Here is an 18117-nt window from a genome sequence, read left to right on the forward strand (position 1 = left end):
TGTTTTTGGTCACTGCAACATTGCAATAACGGGTGATCAAAACATCGGATCTACCCCAAAATGGTATCAATAAAAACGACAGCTCGGTGTGCAAAAAACAAGCCCTCACCCAGCCCCAGATCCCGAAAAATGGAGACTTTACAGGTCTCAGAAAATGGCGGCGCCCCCCCCCCCCTTTGGATTTGTTTTAACCACTTAAATAAAAAAGAACCTATACATGTTTGGTATCTACGAACTTGTAATGACCTGGAGTATAATAATGGCAGGTCAGTTTTAGCAATCAGTAAACATGGTAAAAAAAAAACAAAAAAAAACTGTGAAATTGCACTTTTTTTTGCAATTTCACCAAACTTGGATTTTTTTTCCCATTTTCCAGTACATGATTTGGTAAAACCAGTGATGTCGTTCAAAAGTACAACTCGTCCCGCAAAAAATAAGCCCTCACATGGCCATATTGACTGAAAAATAAAGAAGTTATGGCTCTGGGAACAAGGGGAGCAAAAACCGAAAATGCAAAAAACTGAAAATGCTCCGGTCTTTAAGGGGTCGTACATCAGTGCGTGCGCTAGGAGGATTCACAAGTCTGTAATCACACAGAGTAACTGAACTTTCATTGTAGACTTTAACCGCTTTATGATGTGTGCTGCAATAGTACGACACACTTCATATCCCCCTGTTTGGTGCGGGCTCCGGCACTGAGCCCACACCTTTCCAGGCACATGTCAGCTGATCTATACAGCTGGTATGCGCCCGCAACAGCCGCAGGTGGAATCGCGATGCACCCAAGGCCGTCAATCTCTGATAGCGACATGTGGAGACTATTGAAGCATGCAAAAAGTATAAAAAAAAAAGTTTTAATCACCCCCCTTTCGCCCCATTCAAAATAAAACAATTAAAAAAAAATCACACATACATATAATTGGTATCGTTGCGTTCAGAATCGCCCGATCTATCAATATATAAAAAGAATTTATCTGATCACTAAATGGTGTAACGAGAAAAAAATTACAAACGCCAGAATTTTGTTTTTTTTGGTCGCCGCAACATTGCAATAACGGGTGATCAAAACATCGGATCTACCCCAAAATGGTATCAATAAAAACATCAGCTCAGTGCGCAAAAAATAAGCCCTCACCCAGCCCCAGATCCCGAAAAATGGAGACACTACAGGTCTTGGAAAATGGTGCCATTTTTTTTGGGGGGGGGGGGGATGGGGACAACAAATTTTAGATTTTTTTTTTCACCAATTAAATAAAAAACAGCCTATACACGATTGGTATCTCCAAACTTGTAATGACCTGGGGAATCATAGTGGCAGGTCAGTTTTTGCATTCAGTGAACGTGGTAAAAAAAAACAACTGTGGAATTGCACTTTTTTTGCAATTTCACCGCAGTTGGAATTTTTCCCGTTTTCCAGTATACGATATGGTAAAACCAGTGATGATGTTCAAAAGTACAACTTGTCCTGCAAAAAATAAACCCTCACACGGCCATATTGACCGAAAAATAAAAATGTTATGGCTCTGGGAACAAGGGGAGCAAAAAATGAAAACTCAAATATGGAAAATGGTCTGGTCATTAAGGGGTCAAGTCCAAGCGAGTGTTATTAGATAGCAACTAGTACAGGGAGAAGTACATGCTTCCAGTGAAAAGTATCTAATAACACCCACTTGAGTTACCTAAAGTTAACTCTTTAGGTGCCAAATGCTTTGCTGCAACACAGGCGGAAAAATAAAAAAGTCTTATTCTGCTCTGCAGCCATTAGCTAATAAATGCTGCAGAAAGCCTGCAAAATCCAAAGCTCACCAAAGACATGGCTTTATTGTTTTTGAAGTGAGCTACACTTTTTTCCCAGCTCCTTTTTGTATTTCAATAAAGAAAAGATCATGGAGGCAAGCCTGTACTCCAAGAGGGATTCCCTAATCCTCACACCTCCTCACATAACTGGCCATGCTGACTGTAAAGCAGGAAGACCTCCCTACCATGGATTAACAGATGGACTTGTGAAAAATAGTGTGACAGACGCTTCTGTAGCTTTACTACTGACACTCTATAGTGTAGAGAGAATGCTTTTCTTTGGGTCTTCTGAGTGTTTTTTTTTGTATGGAGGTGGAGAATGGAAAATATGTATGTAAGGTTTTAAGAGAGATCACAAATATTTGTGTATACAATATATTGTGTGTGTATATTGTTGAATGTGTGTATGTATGTGTATATATATATAAAATATATATATATATATATATATATTTATATTTATATTGAATATTTTCAGTTATATAATAGGTTACATTATATATTTTTTATTTTCTCAGCAGCTTATACAATGAAGAGAGGAATTTACTCCGCATCAGAGAACGGGAGAGACGAAATCAGGAAGCTCTTCAAGAAAAAGACCCTTTCATTGACAATGCTCCACTTTTTCCAGAGCCGTACAAGGTATATTTACCTACAGCATAACGAATTAACCAATTTCACCCAAAATAGTGTGGACTTGACTTTCTACAGATGCTTACTTTCTAGAATGCACCCAAAAAATTACCCCATAGTCTGTTAAAAGAGCAGCTGCGGTTTAGCCTTTTTGAGTTGCAAGATAAAAGGTTTGGCTGTTCCCTTGTGTAGTGAGAAGCCTCCAGAGGGCAGGTAAATAATGGGAAAGATCACACCAAGTCTTGAGGCAATTTCTGTCCAGTGTTTGCTTCCTTTCTGGAGAGTTAGTTACAGGGCTTTTCGTTTTCTGTCCTTTCGGCTGTAGAGCATACATTGAATACTGCCACTTTGTATTATAGTAATCACATTTAGGCTATGTTCACACTTTGCGTCTTTTGTGGGGTTTTTTTCGCAAGCAAAACCTGCTCTCTTGGCAGTAAAGAAGCAGCGTCAAAAAAGCAGGTTCTGCTGAGTTTTTGCTGCGTTTTTGTCATTGTTCATTTGTCTCTTGTGCATGCTGATAAGTTTAGTGCAGAAAAAAAACGTAATTCAACTTCATCCGGTTTTTGCACCAAAAATGCAGCAAAACCTGATACCTGCGTTTTTTGCTGTGTTTTTGCACTACCTATGGCTTTCTCTGGGTGAAAAACGATGCAAAAACGCAACATGGTAACATAGCCTTAAACGTCTGTAAGATTGCTATGGCAGTGCCACTTTGTTGGTGCCACGAGTGTAGGGTACAGTGCAGAATGTACTTTTTGATTGTGCCCCCCAAGAAATGTTACTATTATAAATCATTGTGGTTGAAAAATATATTTTTCCAATGTTTTAAAAGCGTTATAATTGAGCAACATCATATTTTTTGTTTTCTCAGACAAGCAAAGGAGACGAGTTATCTAGTCGTATACAGAGCATGCTTGGTAACTATGAAGAAGTAAAGGAGCTCATTGGTGCAAAATCACACGAGGACCTTATTGGCATCCCAGTTACTTCACAGGGACGATCTGATAAACTGCACCCAATCCGCAGCAACGCCATTCGGTCCATCGATCCTCTAAAACCATCAAGTATGTCTACGGGTCATAGGAATAGGCCTCGAACAGCTCCTGAACTGTCCTCTGGTGAGCTTATAAAAACTCACATCCAAAATCCTAGCCTTCAGAGTAAGAGGACACAGGAGCAGCGTTCTGGAATCGCGTCTGTGGAAAAAAGTGGAAAGCAAGGTCAAGATAAACGCTCCATGGGTCAATCCTCACCAGAATCAGTCTTGGCCCTTTCCCCATTGCTGTCGTCCTTGTCCTCTCCTATTGAGCCATTGTCCCCATTACATTCCAGCCATGAAAGTGATTCCAAGCCGCACAGTGGTCAAAGCCATGAAAAATCTTACAAGCGCGCCTCCAAGTCCCCAAATCTATCAGACTCCGCTAACAGGGAAGGTTCTACCACTGTTGCCAACTTAGTGCCTTCGTCACAAACCTTCCCAACCTATTTGACTTCAAAAACACATACGTTGCCACCAAAGCCCACAGCCTATGTGCGTCCTATGGATGGACAAGATCAGGCTCCTACTCTGTCTCCAGATCTGAAGCTAATGCAAGAAGGCTATCATGAGGAGTCTTATGAAGGTCATGGAGATCTTAAACCTAATGCCAAAAACAAGCTTTCGAGAGTGGAAATGACTTCTGAACATTTCGAGGTAGGTGGCTACAGGTTTTAACAAGTTTGACAGGTACAAGATACATGTTTGACATAGAAAGTAATTGTTGTATGTCCTGTTGCTTGCAAGTATAGTTGTTCTTGGAAAGTGTGCGAATCTGTCAGTAGAAACATATGCCAGGGTGATTAAAATATATATTTAACGGCTCGATGTAATATTCACTCTATTATCAAGTAAACACATTTGTCACATCTGTGAGATGGAAATATTACAGGTGAAGACTTTCCCAGTGCAGTGAAAACATGTATCCAAACATTCATAGAATAGATGAATAGACCTCCAATTTTACATGTAACTTATACACCATGTTACCCCTTTTTGGCACCTTCTTATGTTGGGTCACATCAGGCAGCCGCATCCCCCTATACCTCATATAGTTATGTCACTTAACACCTTCCCATAATAGGATGTAATATAACATCCTTCATGGGATACCCATGTATAGTGCGAGCTCTAACTGAGCACGCACCATACCCGGCATGCTGGTTACACAGCTGACCTCTTCCTTCAACAGCAGCGACTATCTTATTCCAGTTGCTGCTGTTTAACTAACTATTTTAATGCTGCTGACCATCATGGCAGTGCGATCATGGTGTGTCAATAGGTTATTATGGCAGCTGTGGGGCTAGCTGAACAGTCCCATGGCTGCCATCTCAGTCTATCTGCGAATCCAGCCTGTGGCTGTGCTTCATAGGTCAGTCATTTTCTGTATATACGCAATACGTTTAGTATTCCAGTATATAAAACAAGCAATCAAACAATCACTGGTTCCACATCCCTTAGGGGACTGAAAAATACAATTTTATATATTTTTTCTCTTAAATTTAAAATATATAAAAATTCAAATCGCCCCTCTTTTTTCCCCATTAAAAATAAATGGAAAAAACATTTTTGTCCATTGCCTCATCTGTGAAAGTCTGATCAATAAAAGATGAATTACCTGTGCAGTAAACTAAATAAACCAAAACGCAAGAATTGCATGTTGTTTTTTTTTTTTGTTGCCACACCTCTTAAAAAAACAAAACAACCAGAGCATTGTATGGACTCCAAAGATGTATAATTTGATAAAATCAGCACACCACACTAAAAACAAGCCCTCACACAGCTCCATCGATCGGAAAATAAAACAAAATGGTGAGCCAAATACACTTTTAGATTTTTTTTTATTTATTTTTTTAATGCAAATTTCCAAAGTCTTTTTCACAGCTTGAATAACAAAAAAAATATGCAAGGCCTTTCCATAATTGTACTGACCTGGTGATTCAAGTTAGGTCGTTTTTTATTGCACGATGAACGCTATAAAAACAGAACAAAATTAAAATATCAATTGTGTTTTTTTTTGTTTGTTTGTTAGTTTTTTTTCATCTTGCTGCACTTTGGATTTTTTTCCCCTCTTTAATACATTATATAATGAAGTGAATGGTGTAATTCAAAACTACAAATCGTCATGCAAAACGTAAACCCTCATGGCTATGTTGACGGAAAATAAAAGTTATGGCTGTTAGAAGAAGGGGGATGCGGACTAAAGCCCAAAAAATTAAAATTGTCAATTAAGGGAAAAGGGGTTGAAATTTACAGTGAAGTCACTCTATAGAAAAATTCCTTTTGGGTAATACTGTCTCGTTGTTCAATGCAAATTTGTTGAAATTCAGCAGCAAAATCTACAAGTGTTACACAGTACTGATTCACTGTGAACTTCACCCCTCTTCACTGAAGCCCGCATTTCCCCAATGGAATGCACATGTTAAAGTCCGCAGCACTGTACTTGGCATTGTTAATGCCCCATGTGTTTTGTACTTTCATTTTCTCCAGATTTGCAGTGTGGAAAAAATCCGTACAGTAAATCCCAAGTTTACCCTTAGCACCCGTGATTTTTCTCTTGTACGCAAAAACATTAGATTGCTGTTAAATCGGATCCAAAATACTGATTTTCGGCAACTTGTTCAGGATAGAACACGTGACTTGTGGCACTAAACAACCGCTGATCAGCTGCCACATGTTTCCTGATCGGCAGTCATTTAGACAGGCACACCACATGTCACAAAGAATGATCAGTAATTGATCATTCTGTGAGCAGAGGCTGCCATTGTTCTAAGCAGTTTTACACAGGACACTCAGCCAAGAGTTCATGTGTTATGGGAAAGTTGAGAAAGTCCAGTGTCTATATGGGTATCTTTAGGGCGCAGGTGTTTGCCAACCCTGTGCCCTATGTGGTAATATGCAAGTCATAGCCTCAATAGGATTGGCTATCCTCATACTACCCTCCATTGTAGGTAGCATTATAGAAACACTGCAGTTCTTGTTTAGATGTTATAAGTGAGGGGTGGGGGTTTAATTTGGCAAGACATCATAAACATAATAAAAGTTCCCACGTGCTGTTTCATTCCGTTCAAGATGTTATTGCTCAGTTTTATTTTCCTTCATGTGAGTTTTCCGGAGACTAGTCTTCTTCACTTGATTTCCATTACTGGGTTGTGAAATTTCAACATAAATATGAGTGGAGAGGAAAAAGGAAGAACTTGTGGCCTGGATATTGCACACGTGTGGCTCTTGTGCGATTTAGCTTTTAGCTCCACGGCTGCCGGAATTTGTGTAGGTAGAGAATGTTATGGAGCGCAAGTGAAGGAAGTCACTGATTCCATTGTTGTATTAATGACCGCAGTTCCTACTGTAACAATGCTGGAAGTAAAGACTCTGTGCTTTTGGCAACCATTTTCAATGTCTTAATTATGCTTCTATAAAAAAAAAAAGTAAGCAATTTTCTCAATTGCCTTCATTAAGAATGCTACAATTGTGTGTATACCACTGCTATGAACAACTTTGTCTCCCCACCACAATCACAAGCTAACCGTGATGCAATTTTTTTTTTTTTTTTTTTTTAAATCATTCAGTGTCATCATACCTGGAGTGTAGATTTTGGTTGCCAAACAAAACTACTTGGTATGCAAATGAGGGGGTTTCTTGCACTCCTGGCATGGCCAAGTGCTCCGCGCACTGTGCTGCACCTTAAATTTGCACACTGAATACTTTGTCATATCTTGATTGACAGCTGTCAAGCGAGCGCTTCCTGAACTCAGCAGCTCTGCATCTCCACAGAGCCCAGCCACGCTTGCATAGTATGATTGCCGGATCTGCCTACAATTCAGCTGTGTGACCGCGGTTGCACTGCTTGTGTCCGTGCGGAGTTCAGGCGGCACCCTCTTGAGCTCAGTTAAACAAGATATGATGATAGTGGTTAGGATGCAAATTGGGGTGGTGTAGTGGTTCACTGAAACCCCATCATTTGCATAATCTTTATTTTTTTTCTTGCAACTAAACCACTAAAATCTATACTACAAGTATGATATTTATAGGAGCCAAGTCCTCTACATACTTTTTTTATATAGATATAGATAGATATATATATATATATATATATATATATATATATATATATATATATATATATATATATATATATATATATATATATATATATATATGGATAGATATATATATATATATATATATGGATAGATATATATATATATATATATATATATGGATAGATAGATATATATATATGGATAGATAGAGAGAGATATATATATATATATATGTGGATTAATAAGTGTTTTGGGGTGACACACTCCCTTTAAGACCATTAGCTATTGCAGGTGTAAAAAATCTAGTGTAATGGGAGAAAAAAAATGAGCTCCAAAAGTGCTCCTTGGCTTTAAGTAGGTGGGATAAGAGAATGGTATAGAGGCTTTATATCCCAAATTGTCAGGTATTATGTTATCAGCGCAGTCTGTAAAATTATAGGAGTAGATACAACCTGTGACACTTTCTATCTGGTTAGCTAAAAAGCTGCCAATGTATGCAGTTACCTAAGAAGTGTGAGATTGTCATGAGATCACACGATCTTTATATCTCGTCCTATTGATGAACCAGAGTTTCTAAACACCACTGGATCTCCTGAATAAAATAGTCTGGATTATTCTCTGATGTCTTCAAATCTGTTTGGCTGTCCAGCAAACTTGAAAGCTGATCCAAGAATCAGCATCTGAGAGTGATCAGGATAAGGCTGCATTCACACATCCGTTGTACACGTCTGTATGCTGAAATGGACACAGACCTATATTTGGCAAAGTGTTTCGGTAAAACTCTGGAAAGCCGCGCGCCTCTTAATGAATCGGACGCCGTGGGCTCCACAACACATCTATCAAGACTGGTGTGAACTTTTCTCATCAGTTTTTGAAAACTGAAGCTGTTAGATTGTCTGAACTTTTACTTATCCATTGACTTTTAACAATGGGTCATTGAAAAACAGATGACAGTCAGGTCTGCCCTGAAACCCACTTTTCTGTTGACATGTTCAGGCTTTTCTGCGTCTTAAGCTTATGTTTTCTAAAGACAACAAGCAGTTAAAAGAAGTGAGCGGACCATTCTCCAGGCGTTTTTTACTCCTGACAACCTATAATTTACTATACAAGTCAATGAGAAAGTTCAGAAGATGCCCAGAAGATTCCCGGTTATCTTTTTGAGCGTTTTTACTTTAAATCCTTGCTTCATGAAGGGAGTTTAAGAAACGTGCGGAAAATGCAATGTAAAGACGCCCCAAAAGTGCAAAAAAAAAAAAAAAAACCCGAAAAAACAGCAGTCACAAATGTCGCAAAAATGACAGGGAAACGGCCAACAACCAGTATAAAAATAGGACTACTGGGTTACAAAACGCTCTTTCCTGAAGCATATTCCTCTTGTTTCTGCCTGAAAGTTACCCATGTTCACATACACTAAGAAGGTGCATTTAAAGAGGGAGGCATAGACCGGTTTTTTGTCTGATCTTATTACTGTTCCCCAAAATCTCCCCAATAGTTGCATGCCCTTTGATAGAGTAGCTCTGCTGTCCTGCTTTGGGAAGGGCCGCACGTTTTATGACCGCTCAGAGAGCGCCTGTCATCCCTTCTGACATGTTACATGTCAGAAACAAATTGTGACATATTAGCTGCTGACTCACTGACCTTTAGTTATAAATGTATCCCATTGTATATCCACACGTACAGGGGCGGACACAGACTGTAGTGGGCCCCTGTGCAAGAAATTTTTTGGGCCCCCCCCCCCCCCTGCGCTTCATAAGGCAACAAAGTTATCTAAACATAACCCCCCCCCATGTGCAGCTCTCATCCCCCCCATGTGCAGCTCTCATCCCCCCCATGTGCAGCTCTCATCCCCCCCATGTGCAGCTCTCATCCCCCCCATGTGCAGCTCTCATCCCCCCCATGTGCAGCTCTCATCCCCCCCATGTGCATCTCCCATCCCCCCCATGTGCATCTCTCAACCCCCCCCATGTGCATCTCTCAACCCCCCCCATGTGCATCTCTCATCCCCCCCCATGTGCATCTCTCATCCCCCCCACTCCTAGTTAACTACTTGTATTTAAAACAAATAAAACTTGTTATACTTACCCCCATGCGATCCCTGCAGAATCCTGGCGCTCGTCCACGTCGCTGCCACCAGACGGTGCCACATGCATAGCCATCAGCTTTTGTTTTGGCCAAAAGATTTTTAAAGCCGCCACCACGATAAGGTAGACTCTTCTGGCCGGGCCCTACTCTAACCTATTAAAATTTTCTTAAAATATCCAATACTCTTTTTAGATATATTTTTATTTAGTTTTCTTTAAGGGAATGTGTCATATACATTTTTTTTTAAAAATGACCAATAATACCACATACAGGGAATACTGCCACACCATGACCAGACCACATATTACCACAACATAGTGACCGAATAATACCACACAGAAGGGGGAAAAACTGCCACACCATGACCAGACCACATATTACCACCACATTACTAATATTACCACCACATTACTAATATTACCATAAGTGTCATTATGCACGGGAGCTCTATACATGGTATGTATAATGTAAGTGTCCAGGTAATCTAGTGATCACCAGTGACATTATACACAGGAGCTCTGTATATAGTGTCAGTGTACAGGTAATACAGTGATCACCAGTGACATTATACACAGGAGCCCGGTACATAGTATATAGTGTAAGTGTACATGTAATACACTGACTCACTGGTGACGTCTCTAGGTGAAGTCCTTCAGCTACGCTTTTCTCCTTCATCCAGCACAGACCGCCATTACGTCTTCCAGCCAGGACTCGTCTCTGCATAAAATAACACAGTTATCTAGAGCACATTCCCCAACTTCTACATTACGCAGCTGAATACAGACGTGTATCCACCATCAATATATGGTTAGTTATTATACAACCTACCATTCCAAATATAAATTGTAATCCACCACGGTGCCCCCATTAACTGTAAATAGGCACTTAATATATAATTTAATTAGAACCTCTACTCTTTCCGCCAATTTGTTACCAGTTACACTCCTGCATCCGCAACGCCCCCTACTCTATACTTCCTGCTCCCCGCATTCATTATTTACATGCACCCCCTGCCCCAATTCATTATATCATGTCCTGCTCTCCCCACCCCATCATCATTTATCATTTACTGTCCCCCACCCCACATTCATTATGTGCAGCTCATTATCCCCCTACTCCCAATTCCCCCATGTGCAGCTCTCACCCCCCCATGTGCACATCTCTCATCCCCCTCCCCCACATGTGCCCCTCTCTCATCCCCCTCCCCCACATGTGCACCTCTCTCATCCCCCTCCCCCACATGTGCACCTCTCTCATCCCCCTCCCCCACATGTGCACCTCTCTCATCCCCCTCCCCCACATGTGCACCTCTCTCATCCCCCTCCCCCACATGTGCACCTCTCTCATTCCCCCTCCCCCACATGTGCACCTCTCTCATCCCCCTCCCCCACATGTGCACCTCTCTCATCCCCCTCCCCCACATGTGCACCTCTCTCATCCCCCTCCCCCCCATGTGCACATCTCTCATCCCCCTCCCCCCCATGTGCACATCTCTCATCCCCCTCCCCCACATGTGCACATCTCTCATCCCCCTCCCCCACATGTGCACATCTCTCATCCCCCTCCCCCACATGTGCACCTCTCTCATTCCCCTCCCCCACATGTGCACACCTCTCATCCCCCTCCCCCACATGTGCACCTCTCTCATCCCCCTCCCCCACATGTGCACCTCTCTCATTCCCCTCCCCCACATGTGCACCTCCCATTCCCCCCACTCCTAGTAAATTGTATTTAAAAAAAAAAAAAAACTTGTTATACTTACCCCCATGCGATCCCTGCAGAATCCTGGCGCTCGTCCAAATCGATGACACCAGGTTCTCCTGACTTCCGGTCATGTGACGGTGCCGTCACATGACCGGAAGTCAGGGGAATCATGAAAGCGCTGCCGCAGCAGCGCAGCGCTGAGATGTTCCGGCCCCGGCGCTTAGCATGGGGCCGGGGGCCCCATGAGGAGAGAGACGCACAAGAGGGGGGCCCCCAAGGGGGCCCCTACCGGCTGGGCCCCATACTGGAGTCAGGGCAGTCATGCCCTGATGGCGGCCCTGCTGGAGGCTGAAGGGGCCCCCTCTCCCTCGGGGCCCCCGTTCAATGAACCGGCTGCACGGGCGGTAGTTCACGTACATACAGATTGTGGAAGAAGCCCCAAGTGCAGGCAGATGAATTGTGGAATGTTTCACCCCGAGTCTGACTATGTAACTATTCATCTGCCGTGGTGCTGGACGCCACGTATATACAGTGTGAGCGAGTCATAATCTGCTCTTTCATCACTTGTGCATTCCCCCTCTGTGATATTTTTTAGCTCCTTGTCCTCATTCCTTACACAATGTCCATCCCCCTTTAACACCCAAGACTATAATGACATCAAGCTAGAGAGATTTCCTCTTCCCCATAGCTCTACACTAATTACATTTCCAGGGCCTATATGTCACCTGCAGCTGCTATTTCCATTGTTGGCGGCTCCCATGCTTGGCACCAGTCTCTAGCTGAGCCTTGTCTCCTGAATTGGCCAGCAGCAGAATGGAGTCCTCCTCAATGGATGGCTGCGCAGTGACTCACGAGGACAGTACTGTGCAGGCAGAGCCCCGCTTTATAGACTCTCTTAGATCTTACCTAGCAGATTATTGCCTCAAGCCGGTTCACGCCAGCATCAAGCTTCAGAGCTATATAGTCTGGTAGGGCTCTGATGTCCTAATACCACTTAACTCATTATGAACTTATTCTGGTTGTAAACCTGTTTCTGGTTGGACCAAGTACCCATTTAAGTGGCAGCATTGCTATAAAAAAAAATGGGCAGTCAGAGGGGTTTGCCACTCCACTAGTGACCCCTGCTGCTTCTCTTCTGGAGCCCACAGATCCGGGGTAAAACCACCTTAGTGGTTCCTGTTCTTGTGAATAGTACCACGGAGCTCCAGTAGTGGAGTAGATATTTAATGACCTGACTGCTACAAAAGTCATGTCCCATGACGTAGTAAATACTTATTAGGCAATTTAAGCAAAGACACATCGGTGATCACATGTTACCTTGCTGTAATGTTTGATCAGAAAGGTATCTCTTGTTCCTCATGGACTTTAACAAGGAACACAAAGCACTCTACTTTTCAGTAGCTTGGACTTGATTGCCCACCAGGGAACTGGTATAAATGGTGTTTTTACAGAGGTGACAATATTACGTAGAAAGACTTTGATCCAGATTTACTAAAACTTCTGCAATTGTTGGACAATATGTGAGCTTAGAATAGACACTCTTAAAATGTAACAGATTTAATAAAGAGGCTTATCTGGTTTGATAAATTTTTCCAATTTTATAAGCAGTCTAGTTTAGAGTTGCTCCACTACTTATCTATGGCTATGTCATCAATATCATATCAGTGGGGGTCCGGCACCTAGCACCCCTAATAATCAGCTGTTCTCATGCCAGACAGATGTTAGCAGTTGCAGAGCTGAACTGCACAGCTCGGTCAATTGTGTAGTGGCTGCTGTGGCCAGCTACTCTAGAACTTCCCCCTATTCAAGTCAATAAGAGGACAGATTGCAGTACCTGGCCGCGGCCACTATGCAGTTGACAGAACTGTACTGTGCAGTTTCTGGCACCAGGAACAGCTAATCAGCGGGGGTGCTGGGTGTTGCCCCTCAACTGATCAGATATTGATGACCTATCCTGAGGGAAAAAAAGTCCCTGACAACTCCTTTAAAATTATTCTGCAGGTCCACTTGAATGCGTAGAAGTATATCTGCTGTATTCGGTGTATTCGGCAGCAGCCACTACACAATTGTTCAGCTTTGCAACCCCTAACACCTGTCTACCACTGGGAATAGCTGATTATTAGGGGTGCCCCCCACCCACCTTATACTAATGCCCTATCAATGGTGTAGGTCATCAGTATAAAAGTAGTGGAACAACCATTTAAGTTTACATCACCTATTAGCTTACTTTGTGCCAGAAATGTAATCTTATGGTGCCTGTTTTTGGAGCACGGTTTCCCTGTAGTCACATCTTTCCCAAGAACCTACATCTTTTTTTGGATAAGCCAGTCTCTCAAACACAGAATACATGTGATTCAAGGTTCATAAGTGTGTAAGTAAGAGACTGTGCCTGAATTCTGGCTCATTTAGGATAATATATCTCCCCCTTTAATATTTATATTAAATAATGAGCAAGATTAAGAGGTGGTCCAATTAAGCAACCTCATTAATTTCAGGAGGGTGAGGGACCGTGTCATTTCATCTGTTTGGCTCCCTGCAACCCCTTTTTTTTCTTTTCTCTCCTTCCTATTGACATGTACTGTGTGTATGTGTGTATACACTGCTCAAAAAATAAAGGGAACACTCAAATAATATTCTCATTGAATACTTTGTTCTGTCCAAAGTTGAATGTGCTGACAACAAAATCACACAAAAATCATCAACGGAAATCAAGTTTATTAACCAATGGAGGCCTGGATTTGGAGTCACACCCAAAATTAAAGTGGAAAAACACACTACAGGCTGATCCAACTTTGATGTAATGTCCTTAAAACAAGTCAAAATGAGGCTCAGTATTGTGTGTGGCCTCCACGTGCCTGTATGACCTCCCTACAACGCCTGGGAATGCTCCTGATGAGGTTGCGGATGGTCTCCTGTGGGATCTCTTCCCAGACCTGGACTAAAGCATCCGCCAACTCCTGGACAGTCTGTGGTGCAACATGACGTTGGTGGATGGAGCGAGACATGATGTCCCAGATGTGCTCAATCGGATTCAGATCTGGGGAACGGGCGGGCCAGTCCATAGCTTCAATGCCTTCATCTTGCAGGAACTGCTGACACACTCCAGCCACGTGAGGTCTGGCATTGTCCTGCATTAGGAGGAACCCAGGGCCAACCGCACCAGGATATGGTCTCACAAGGGGTCTGAGGATCTCATCTAGGTACCTAATAGCAGTCAGGCTACCTCTGGCGAGCACATGGAGGGCTGTACGGCCCTCCAAAGAAATGCCACCCCACACCATTACTGACCCACTGCCAAACCGGTCATGCTGAAGGATGTTGCAGGCAGCAGATCGCTCTCCACAGCATCTCCAGACTCTGTCACGTCTGTCACATGTGCTCAGTGTGAACCTGCTTTCATCTGTGAACAGCACAGGGCGCCAGTGGCGACTTTGCCAATCCTGGTGTTCTGTGGAAAATGCCAAGCGTCCTGCACGGTGTTGGGCTGTGAGCACAACCCCCATCTGTGGACGTCGGGCCCTCATTGAGTCGGTTTCTAACCGTTTGTGCAGACACATGCACATTTGTGGCCTGCTGGAGGTCATTTTGCAGGGCTCTGGCAGTGCTCCTCCTGTTCCTCCTTGCACAAAGGCGGAGGTAGCGGTCCTGCTGCTGGGTTGTTGCCCTCCTACAGCCCCCTCCACATCTCCTGGTGTACTGGCCTGTCTGTTGTTTAAGTGTTCCCTTTATTTTTTTGAGCAGTATATATAGATATTATATGATTTTAACGTGTTTTTTTTTTTTTTTTTTTGCGTAAATGTGTATGGGACTCTGATGGGTGCTTGGATACTCTGACATTCTGTCTGACACTTTGTTTGGGGGGAGGGGTGGGATGGCTGTGGAAGGTGTGATGGGGTACTTGTATGTTGAAAACTTGTAAGACAGAGAAATTACCTACAAAGTGAGATGAGTTAGACCATTCATACAGTGTACAAGGACCCAGTTTGATGGCAAATTCTCATGTCCATGTAACATTTTTGTACTGTGAAATCTCACAAGAGTAAACCCGCCAATCCTCCATCCAGAGAATATTTTCTTTGAAAGATTCTCATTTTCCCCACATCTTACCCATACACTATTAAGGATGAGTGGACCCGTCGAAGTTCAGGTTCAACTGAACTTTAGTCCAAAGTTTGGTTTGGATACCAGAACTTTACCCTAACTTTGGTCTCTCTCTGTCACTCTCTCATTCTATTTCAGAGAAACACATGTTTTTGTTAATATATAAATGAGCTGTTGAGATCTATGGGCTTGACATAGATCTTCCTGAGAATCTGCCTCCAGTGCCCATTTTAAATAAGAGTAGTTTTACCAGTGTGAGACTTGTAATGACTGACAGTCTGCTCTCCTGATCTACATGTCTCACACTGGTAATGCCCGCTTTCATATAAAATAAGCTCTGGAGGCAGATTCTCATGCAAAACAGTGTCCCATCCTTAGATCTTAACAGCTCATTTACATATTAAGAACAACATGGACTTCTCTGGAATTGGACATCAGATGGCAGATATCAGGGTATCATTGTATTCAGCTCCCTATGACCTGCATGCCCATATAGACGGCTTAGTAGGGTTGATCCTACTGACAGCTTCCTTTTAAGCTGCTTATGTTGTGGCAGAAGTCTGATAGTATTGTCTAGGTGTGTGATGTGATGAGTAGTGGCGTCCTGGTGAAGCTGCTGGTTGTGCACAGTATATTCCAGGTCGCTTACCCAGGTCATTCCGCTTGCTGGAGATGGGCACAGACACAAGATGTGCCAGTTTTTACTGACATCTCTGGCTGTTAAGTGTGCTGTTCCCATGGCTTCCTGCAGGTCAATGTCAGGTCGTTGCTAAACCAATTAATTGTGCTGTCAGGGCAGGAGGCTGCAAAAAGAGTATAAAAGGTGCTGAACACACTGTACGGGTGTATGAGGTTACAAAACCTCAAATATCCCACAGTGCGAAGTATATCGCTGCTGAATTAGTTATGTTTTGTTCTTTTCTTTTGAAAATATTTTTCTCCTAAGTTTCCCACAAAAGTAGACCCCAAACGATTCCTGTAATGTAAAATAATGCAATATTCACCCTCCCTGCTCCGCATCCCTGCAGCAGTGGCGTCATTAGACTGTGCAAATCACCGCTGCAGCCAATCACTCAGCTCAGTGGCTCTGCTGTTGTTGCTGGCAGAAACCGCGGAGCTCCTTTTGTTTGAGCCTTACTGTATGATAATTAGCTTGGCGTAATGGGTGACTCACTCTGCATATTTTACTACAGAAAAATAAATGCTGTTATATTTCTTTCTTTTTAGATGCTTTGCACATCGCCTTAATGGCACAATCAGATGGTTGTATAAATCGGACCACAATGCATGGACTGGCTGATGGCTCTCCGGCCAGGGCATGACAGCGTCATGTATTTCTGTGCAGCTGTCACACTCTGGTTGCGAGAGCTTCTGGCCAGTCCGAGCGTGGCGCCCCAACCTCTGTCTGATTTATATAGCATCTTACTGCGACCTAAAGGGAAGATCTCAGAAAATTACCTATTGTTTAAATCTATTTTTTGGCTATGGATTTTTTACATATCACAATCTGTATTGAAAATGTAAAATTAGAATTCTTGCAATTTGCACTCTGGCCACTGGGGCTTTTTTAGACTTGTACTTCCTGTTGTTTGATGGTCATTAGTAGAGATGAGCGGTGTTCGACTAGAACTGTTCGCCAATCTCAAATTCGAGCTGTTTTGGGCGGTGTTCGAGTTGTTCCACGAACCCGAACGATTTGCAAAAAATTCGGCTGTTCGAGGTTATGTTCGATAACTGTTCGTGCACCAAAAGCGTGTCCTGCATGTCTGGCGCTATTTAGAGCACCAATCATGCAGGGATTGTCTGCCACTCACTGTAATGCCACAGCCATGGTGGTTGTGGCATTACAGTGGTTGCCCAAATCGATGGGAACAGTGCCAACAGTGAAACATGAAAAGCCGGCAATTCAGCAGCGGCATACACCTGTACCCGACAATTTAGAACCGAAAGAATAGAGCTTCACACATAGATTAGATAGATAGAAACATGTCAGCCACATATATACGAAGTACAGTGAAAGTGTTGCTTACTGTACTTGTCATTTAGCGTAAAGGATTTATCAAAAAAAATAATAGTGTTTTCATGCACTGTCTCTTTAAAAAAGCCGGCCGGCAATTCAGCAGCGGTACCCGACAATTTATAACAGACAGAATAGAGCTTCACACATAGATTAGATAGATAGAAACATGTCAGTCACATATATATGAAGTACAGTGATAGTGTTGGTTACTGTACTTGTCATTTAGTATTAAAATAAAGGATTTATTATTAAAAAAATTGGCGTGGGGTTCCCCTTAATTTTAGGCTCTAGCGGAGGTTAAGCAGACGGCTGGGGCAGATGTTTGAAGCCTGGGAAGGGGGTAATACCCACGGAGCTTCCCAGGCTACTAATATCAGCCCCCAGCTGAATACATAGCCTTTACTAGCTATTAAAATGGGGGACCCCCCCAAAAAAATGACGTGGGGTCCCCCCTAATTTAATAGCTAGCAAAGGCTAGGCAGACAGCTGGGGGCTGATATTAATAGCCCAGGAAGGGAGCCATGAATATTGGCCCCCTCCCAGGCTAGAAACACCAGCCGTCAGCCGCCCCAGAAATGGCGCATTCATAGGATGCGCCAATTCTGGCACTTAGCCTCGCTCTTCCACGCTGCCCTGGTGCGGTGGCAGGGGGTAATAGGGTTGGGGTTGATGTCAGCTTATAATGCCAGCTGACATCA

General features: G+C 42.9%; 1 protein-coding gene across 5 annotated transcripts in view; it reads left to right on the plus strand.

Annotated features, from left to right (window-relative positions):
* Window positions 1-18117, plus strand: part of AFF1 (ALF transcription elongation factor 1) — a 99615-nt gene that overhangs the window by 20587 nt on the left and 60911 nt on the right. For 3 of the 5 annotated variants that reach the window (XM_073637143.1, XM_073637145.1, XM_073637147.1), the window contains 2 exons: window positions 2316-2439; window positions 3305-4126. In XM_073637143.1, the coding sequence (XP_073493244.1) occupies window positions 2316-2439; window positions 3305-4126 (946 nt within the window). The remainder of the gene's footprint in view (window positions 1-2315; window positions 2440-3304; window positions 4127-18117) is intronic. The other 2 variants (XM_073637144.1, XM_073637146.1) reach the window with 1 other exon arrangement.

Source organism: Phyllobates terribilis, unplaced genomic scaffold, assembly GCF_046119375.1.
Source record: "Phyllobates terribilis strain yellow unplaced genomic scaffold, ASM4611937v1 Scaffold_1__5_contigs__length_1240528914, whole genome shotgun sequence".
NCBI lineage: Eukaryota > Metazoa > Chordata > Amphibia > Anura > Dendrobatidae > Phyllobates > Phyllobates terribilis.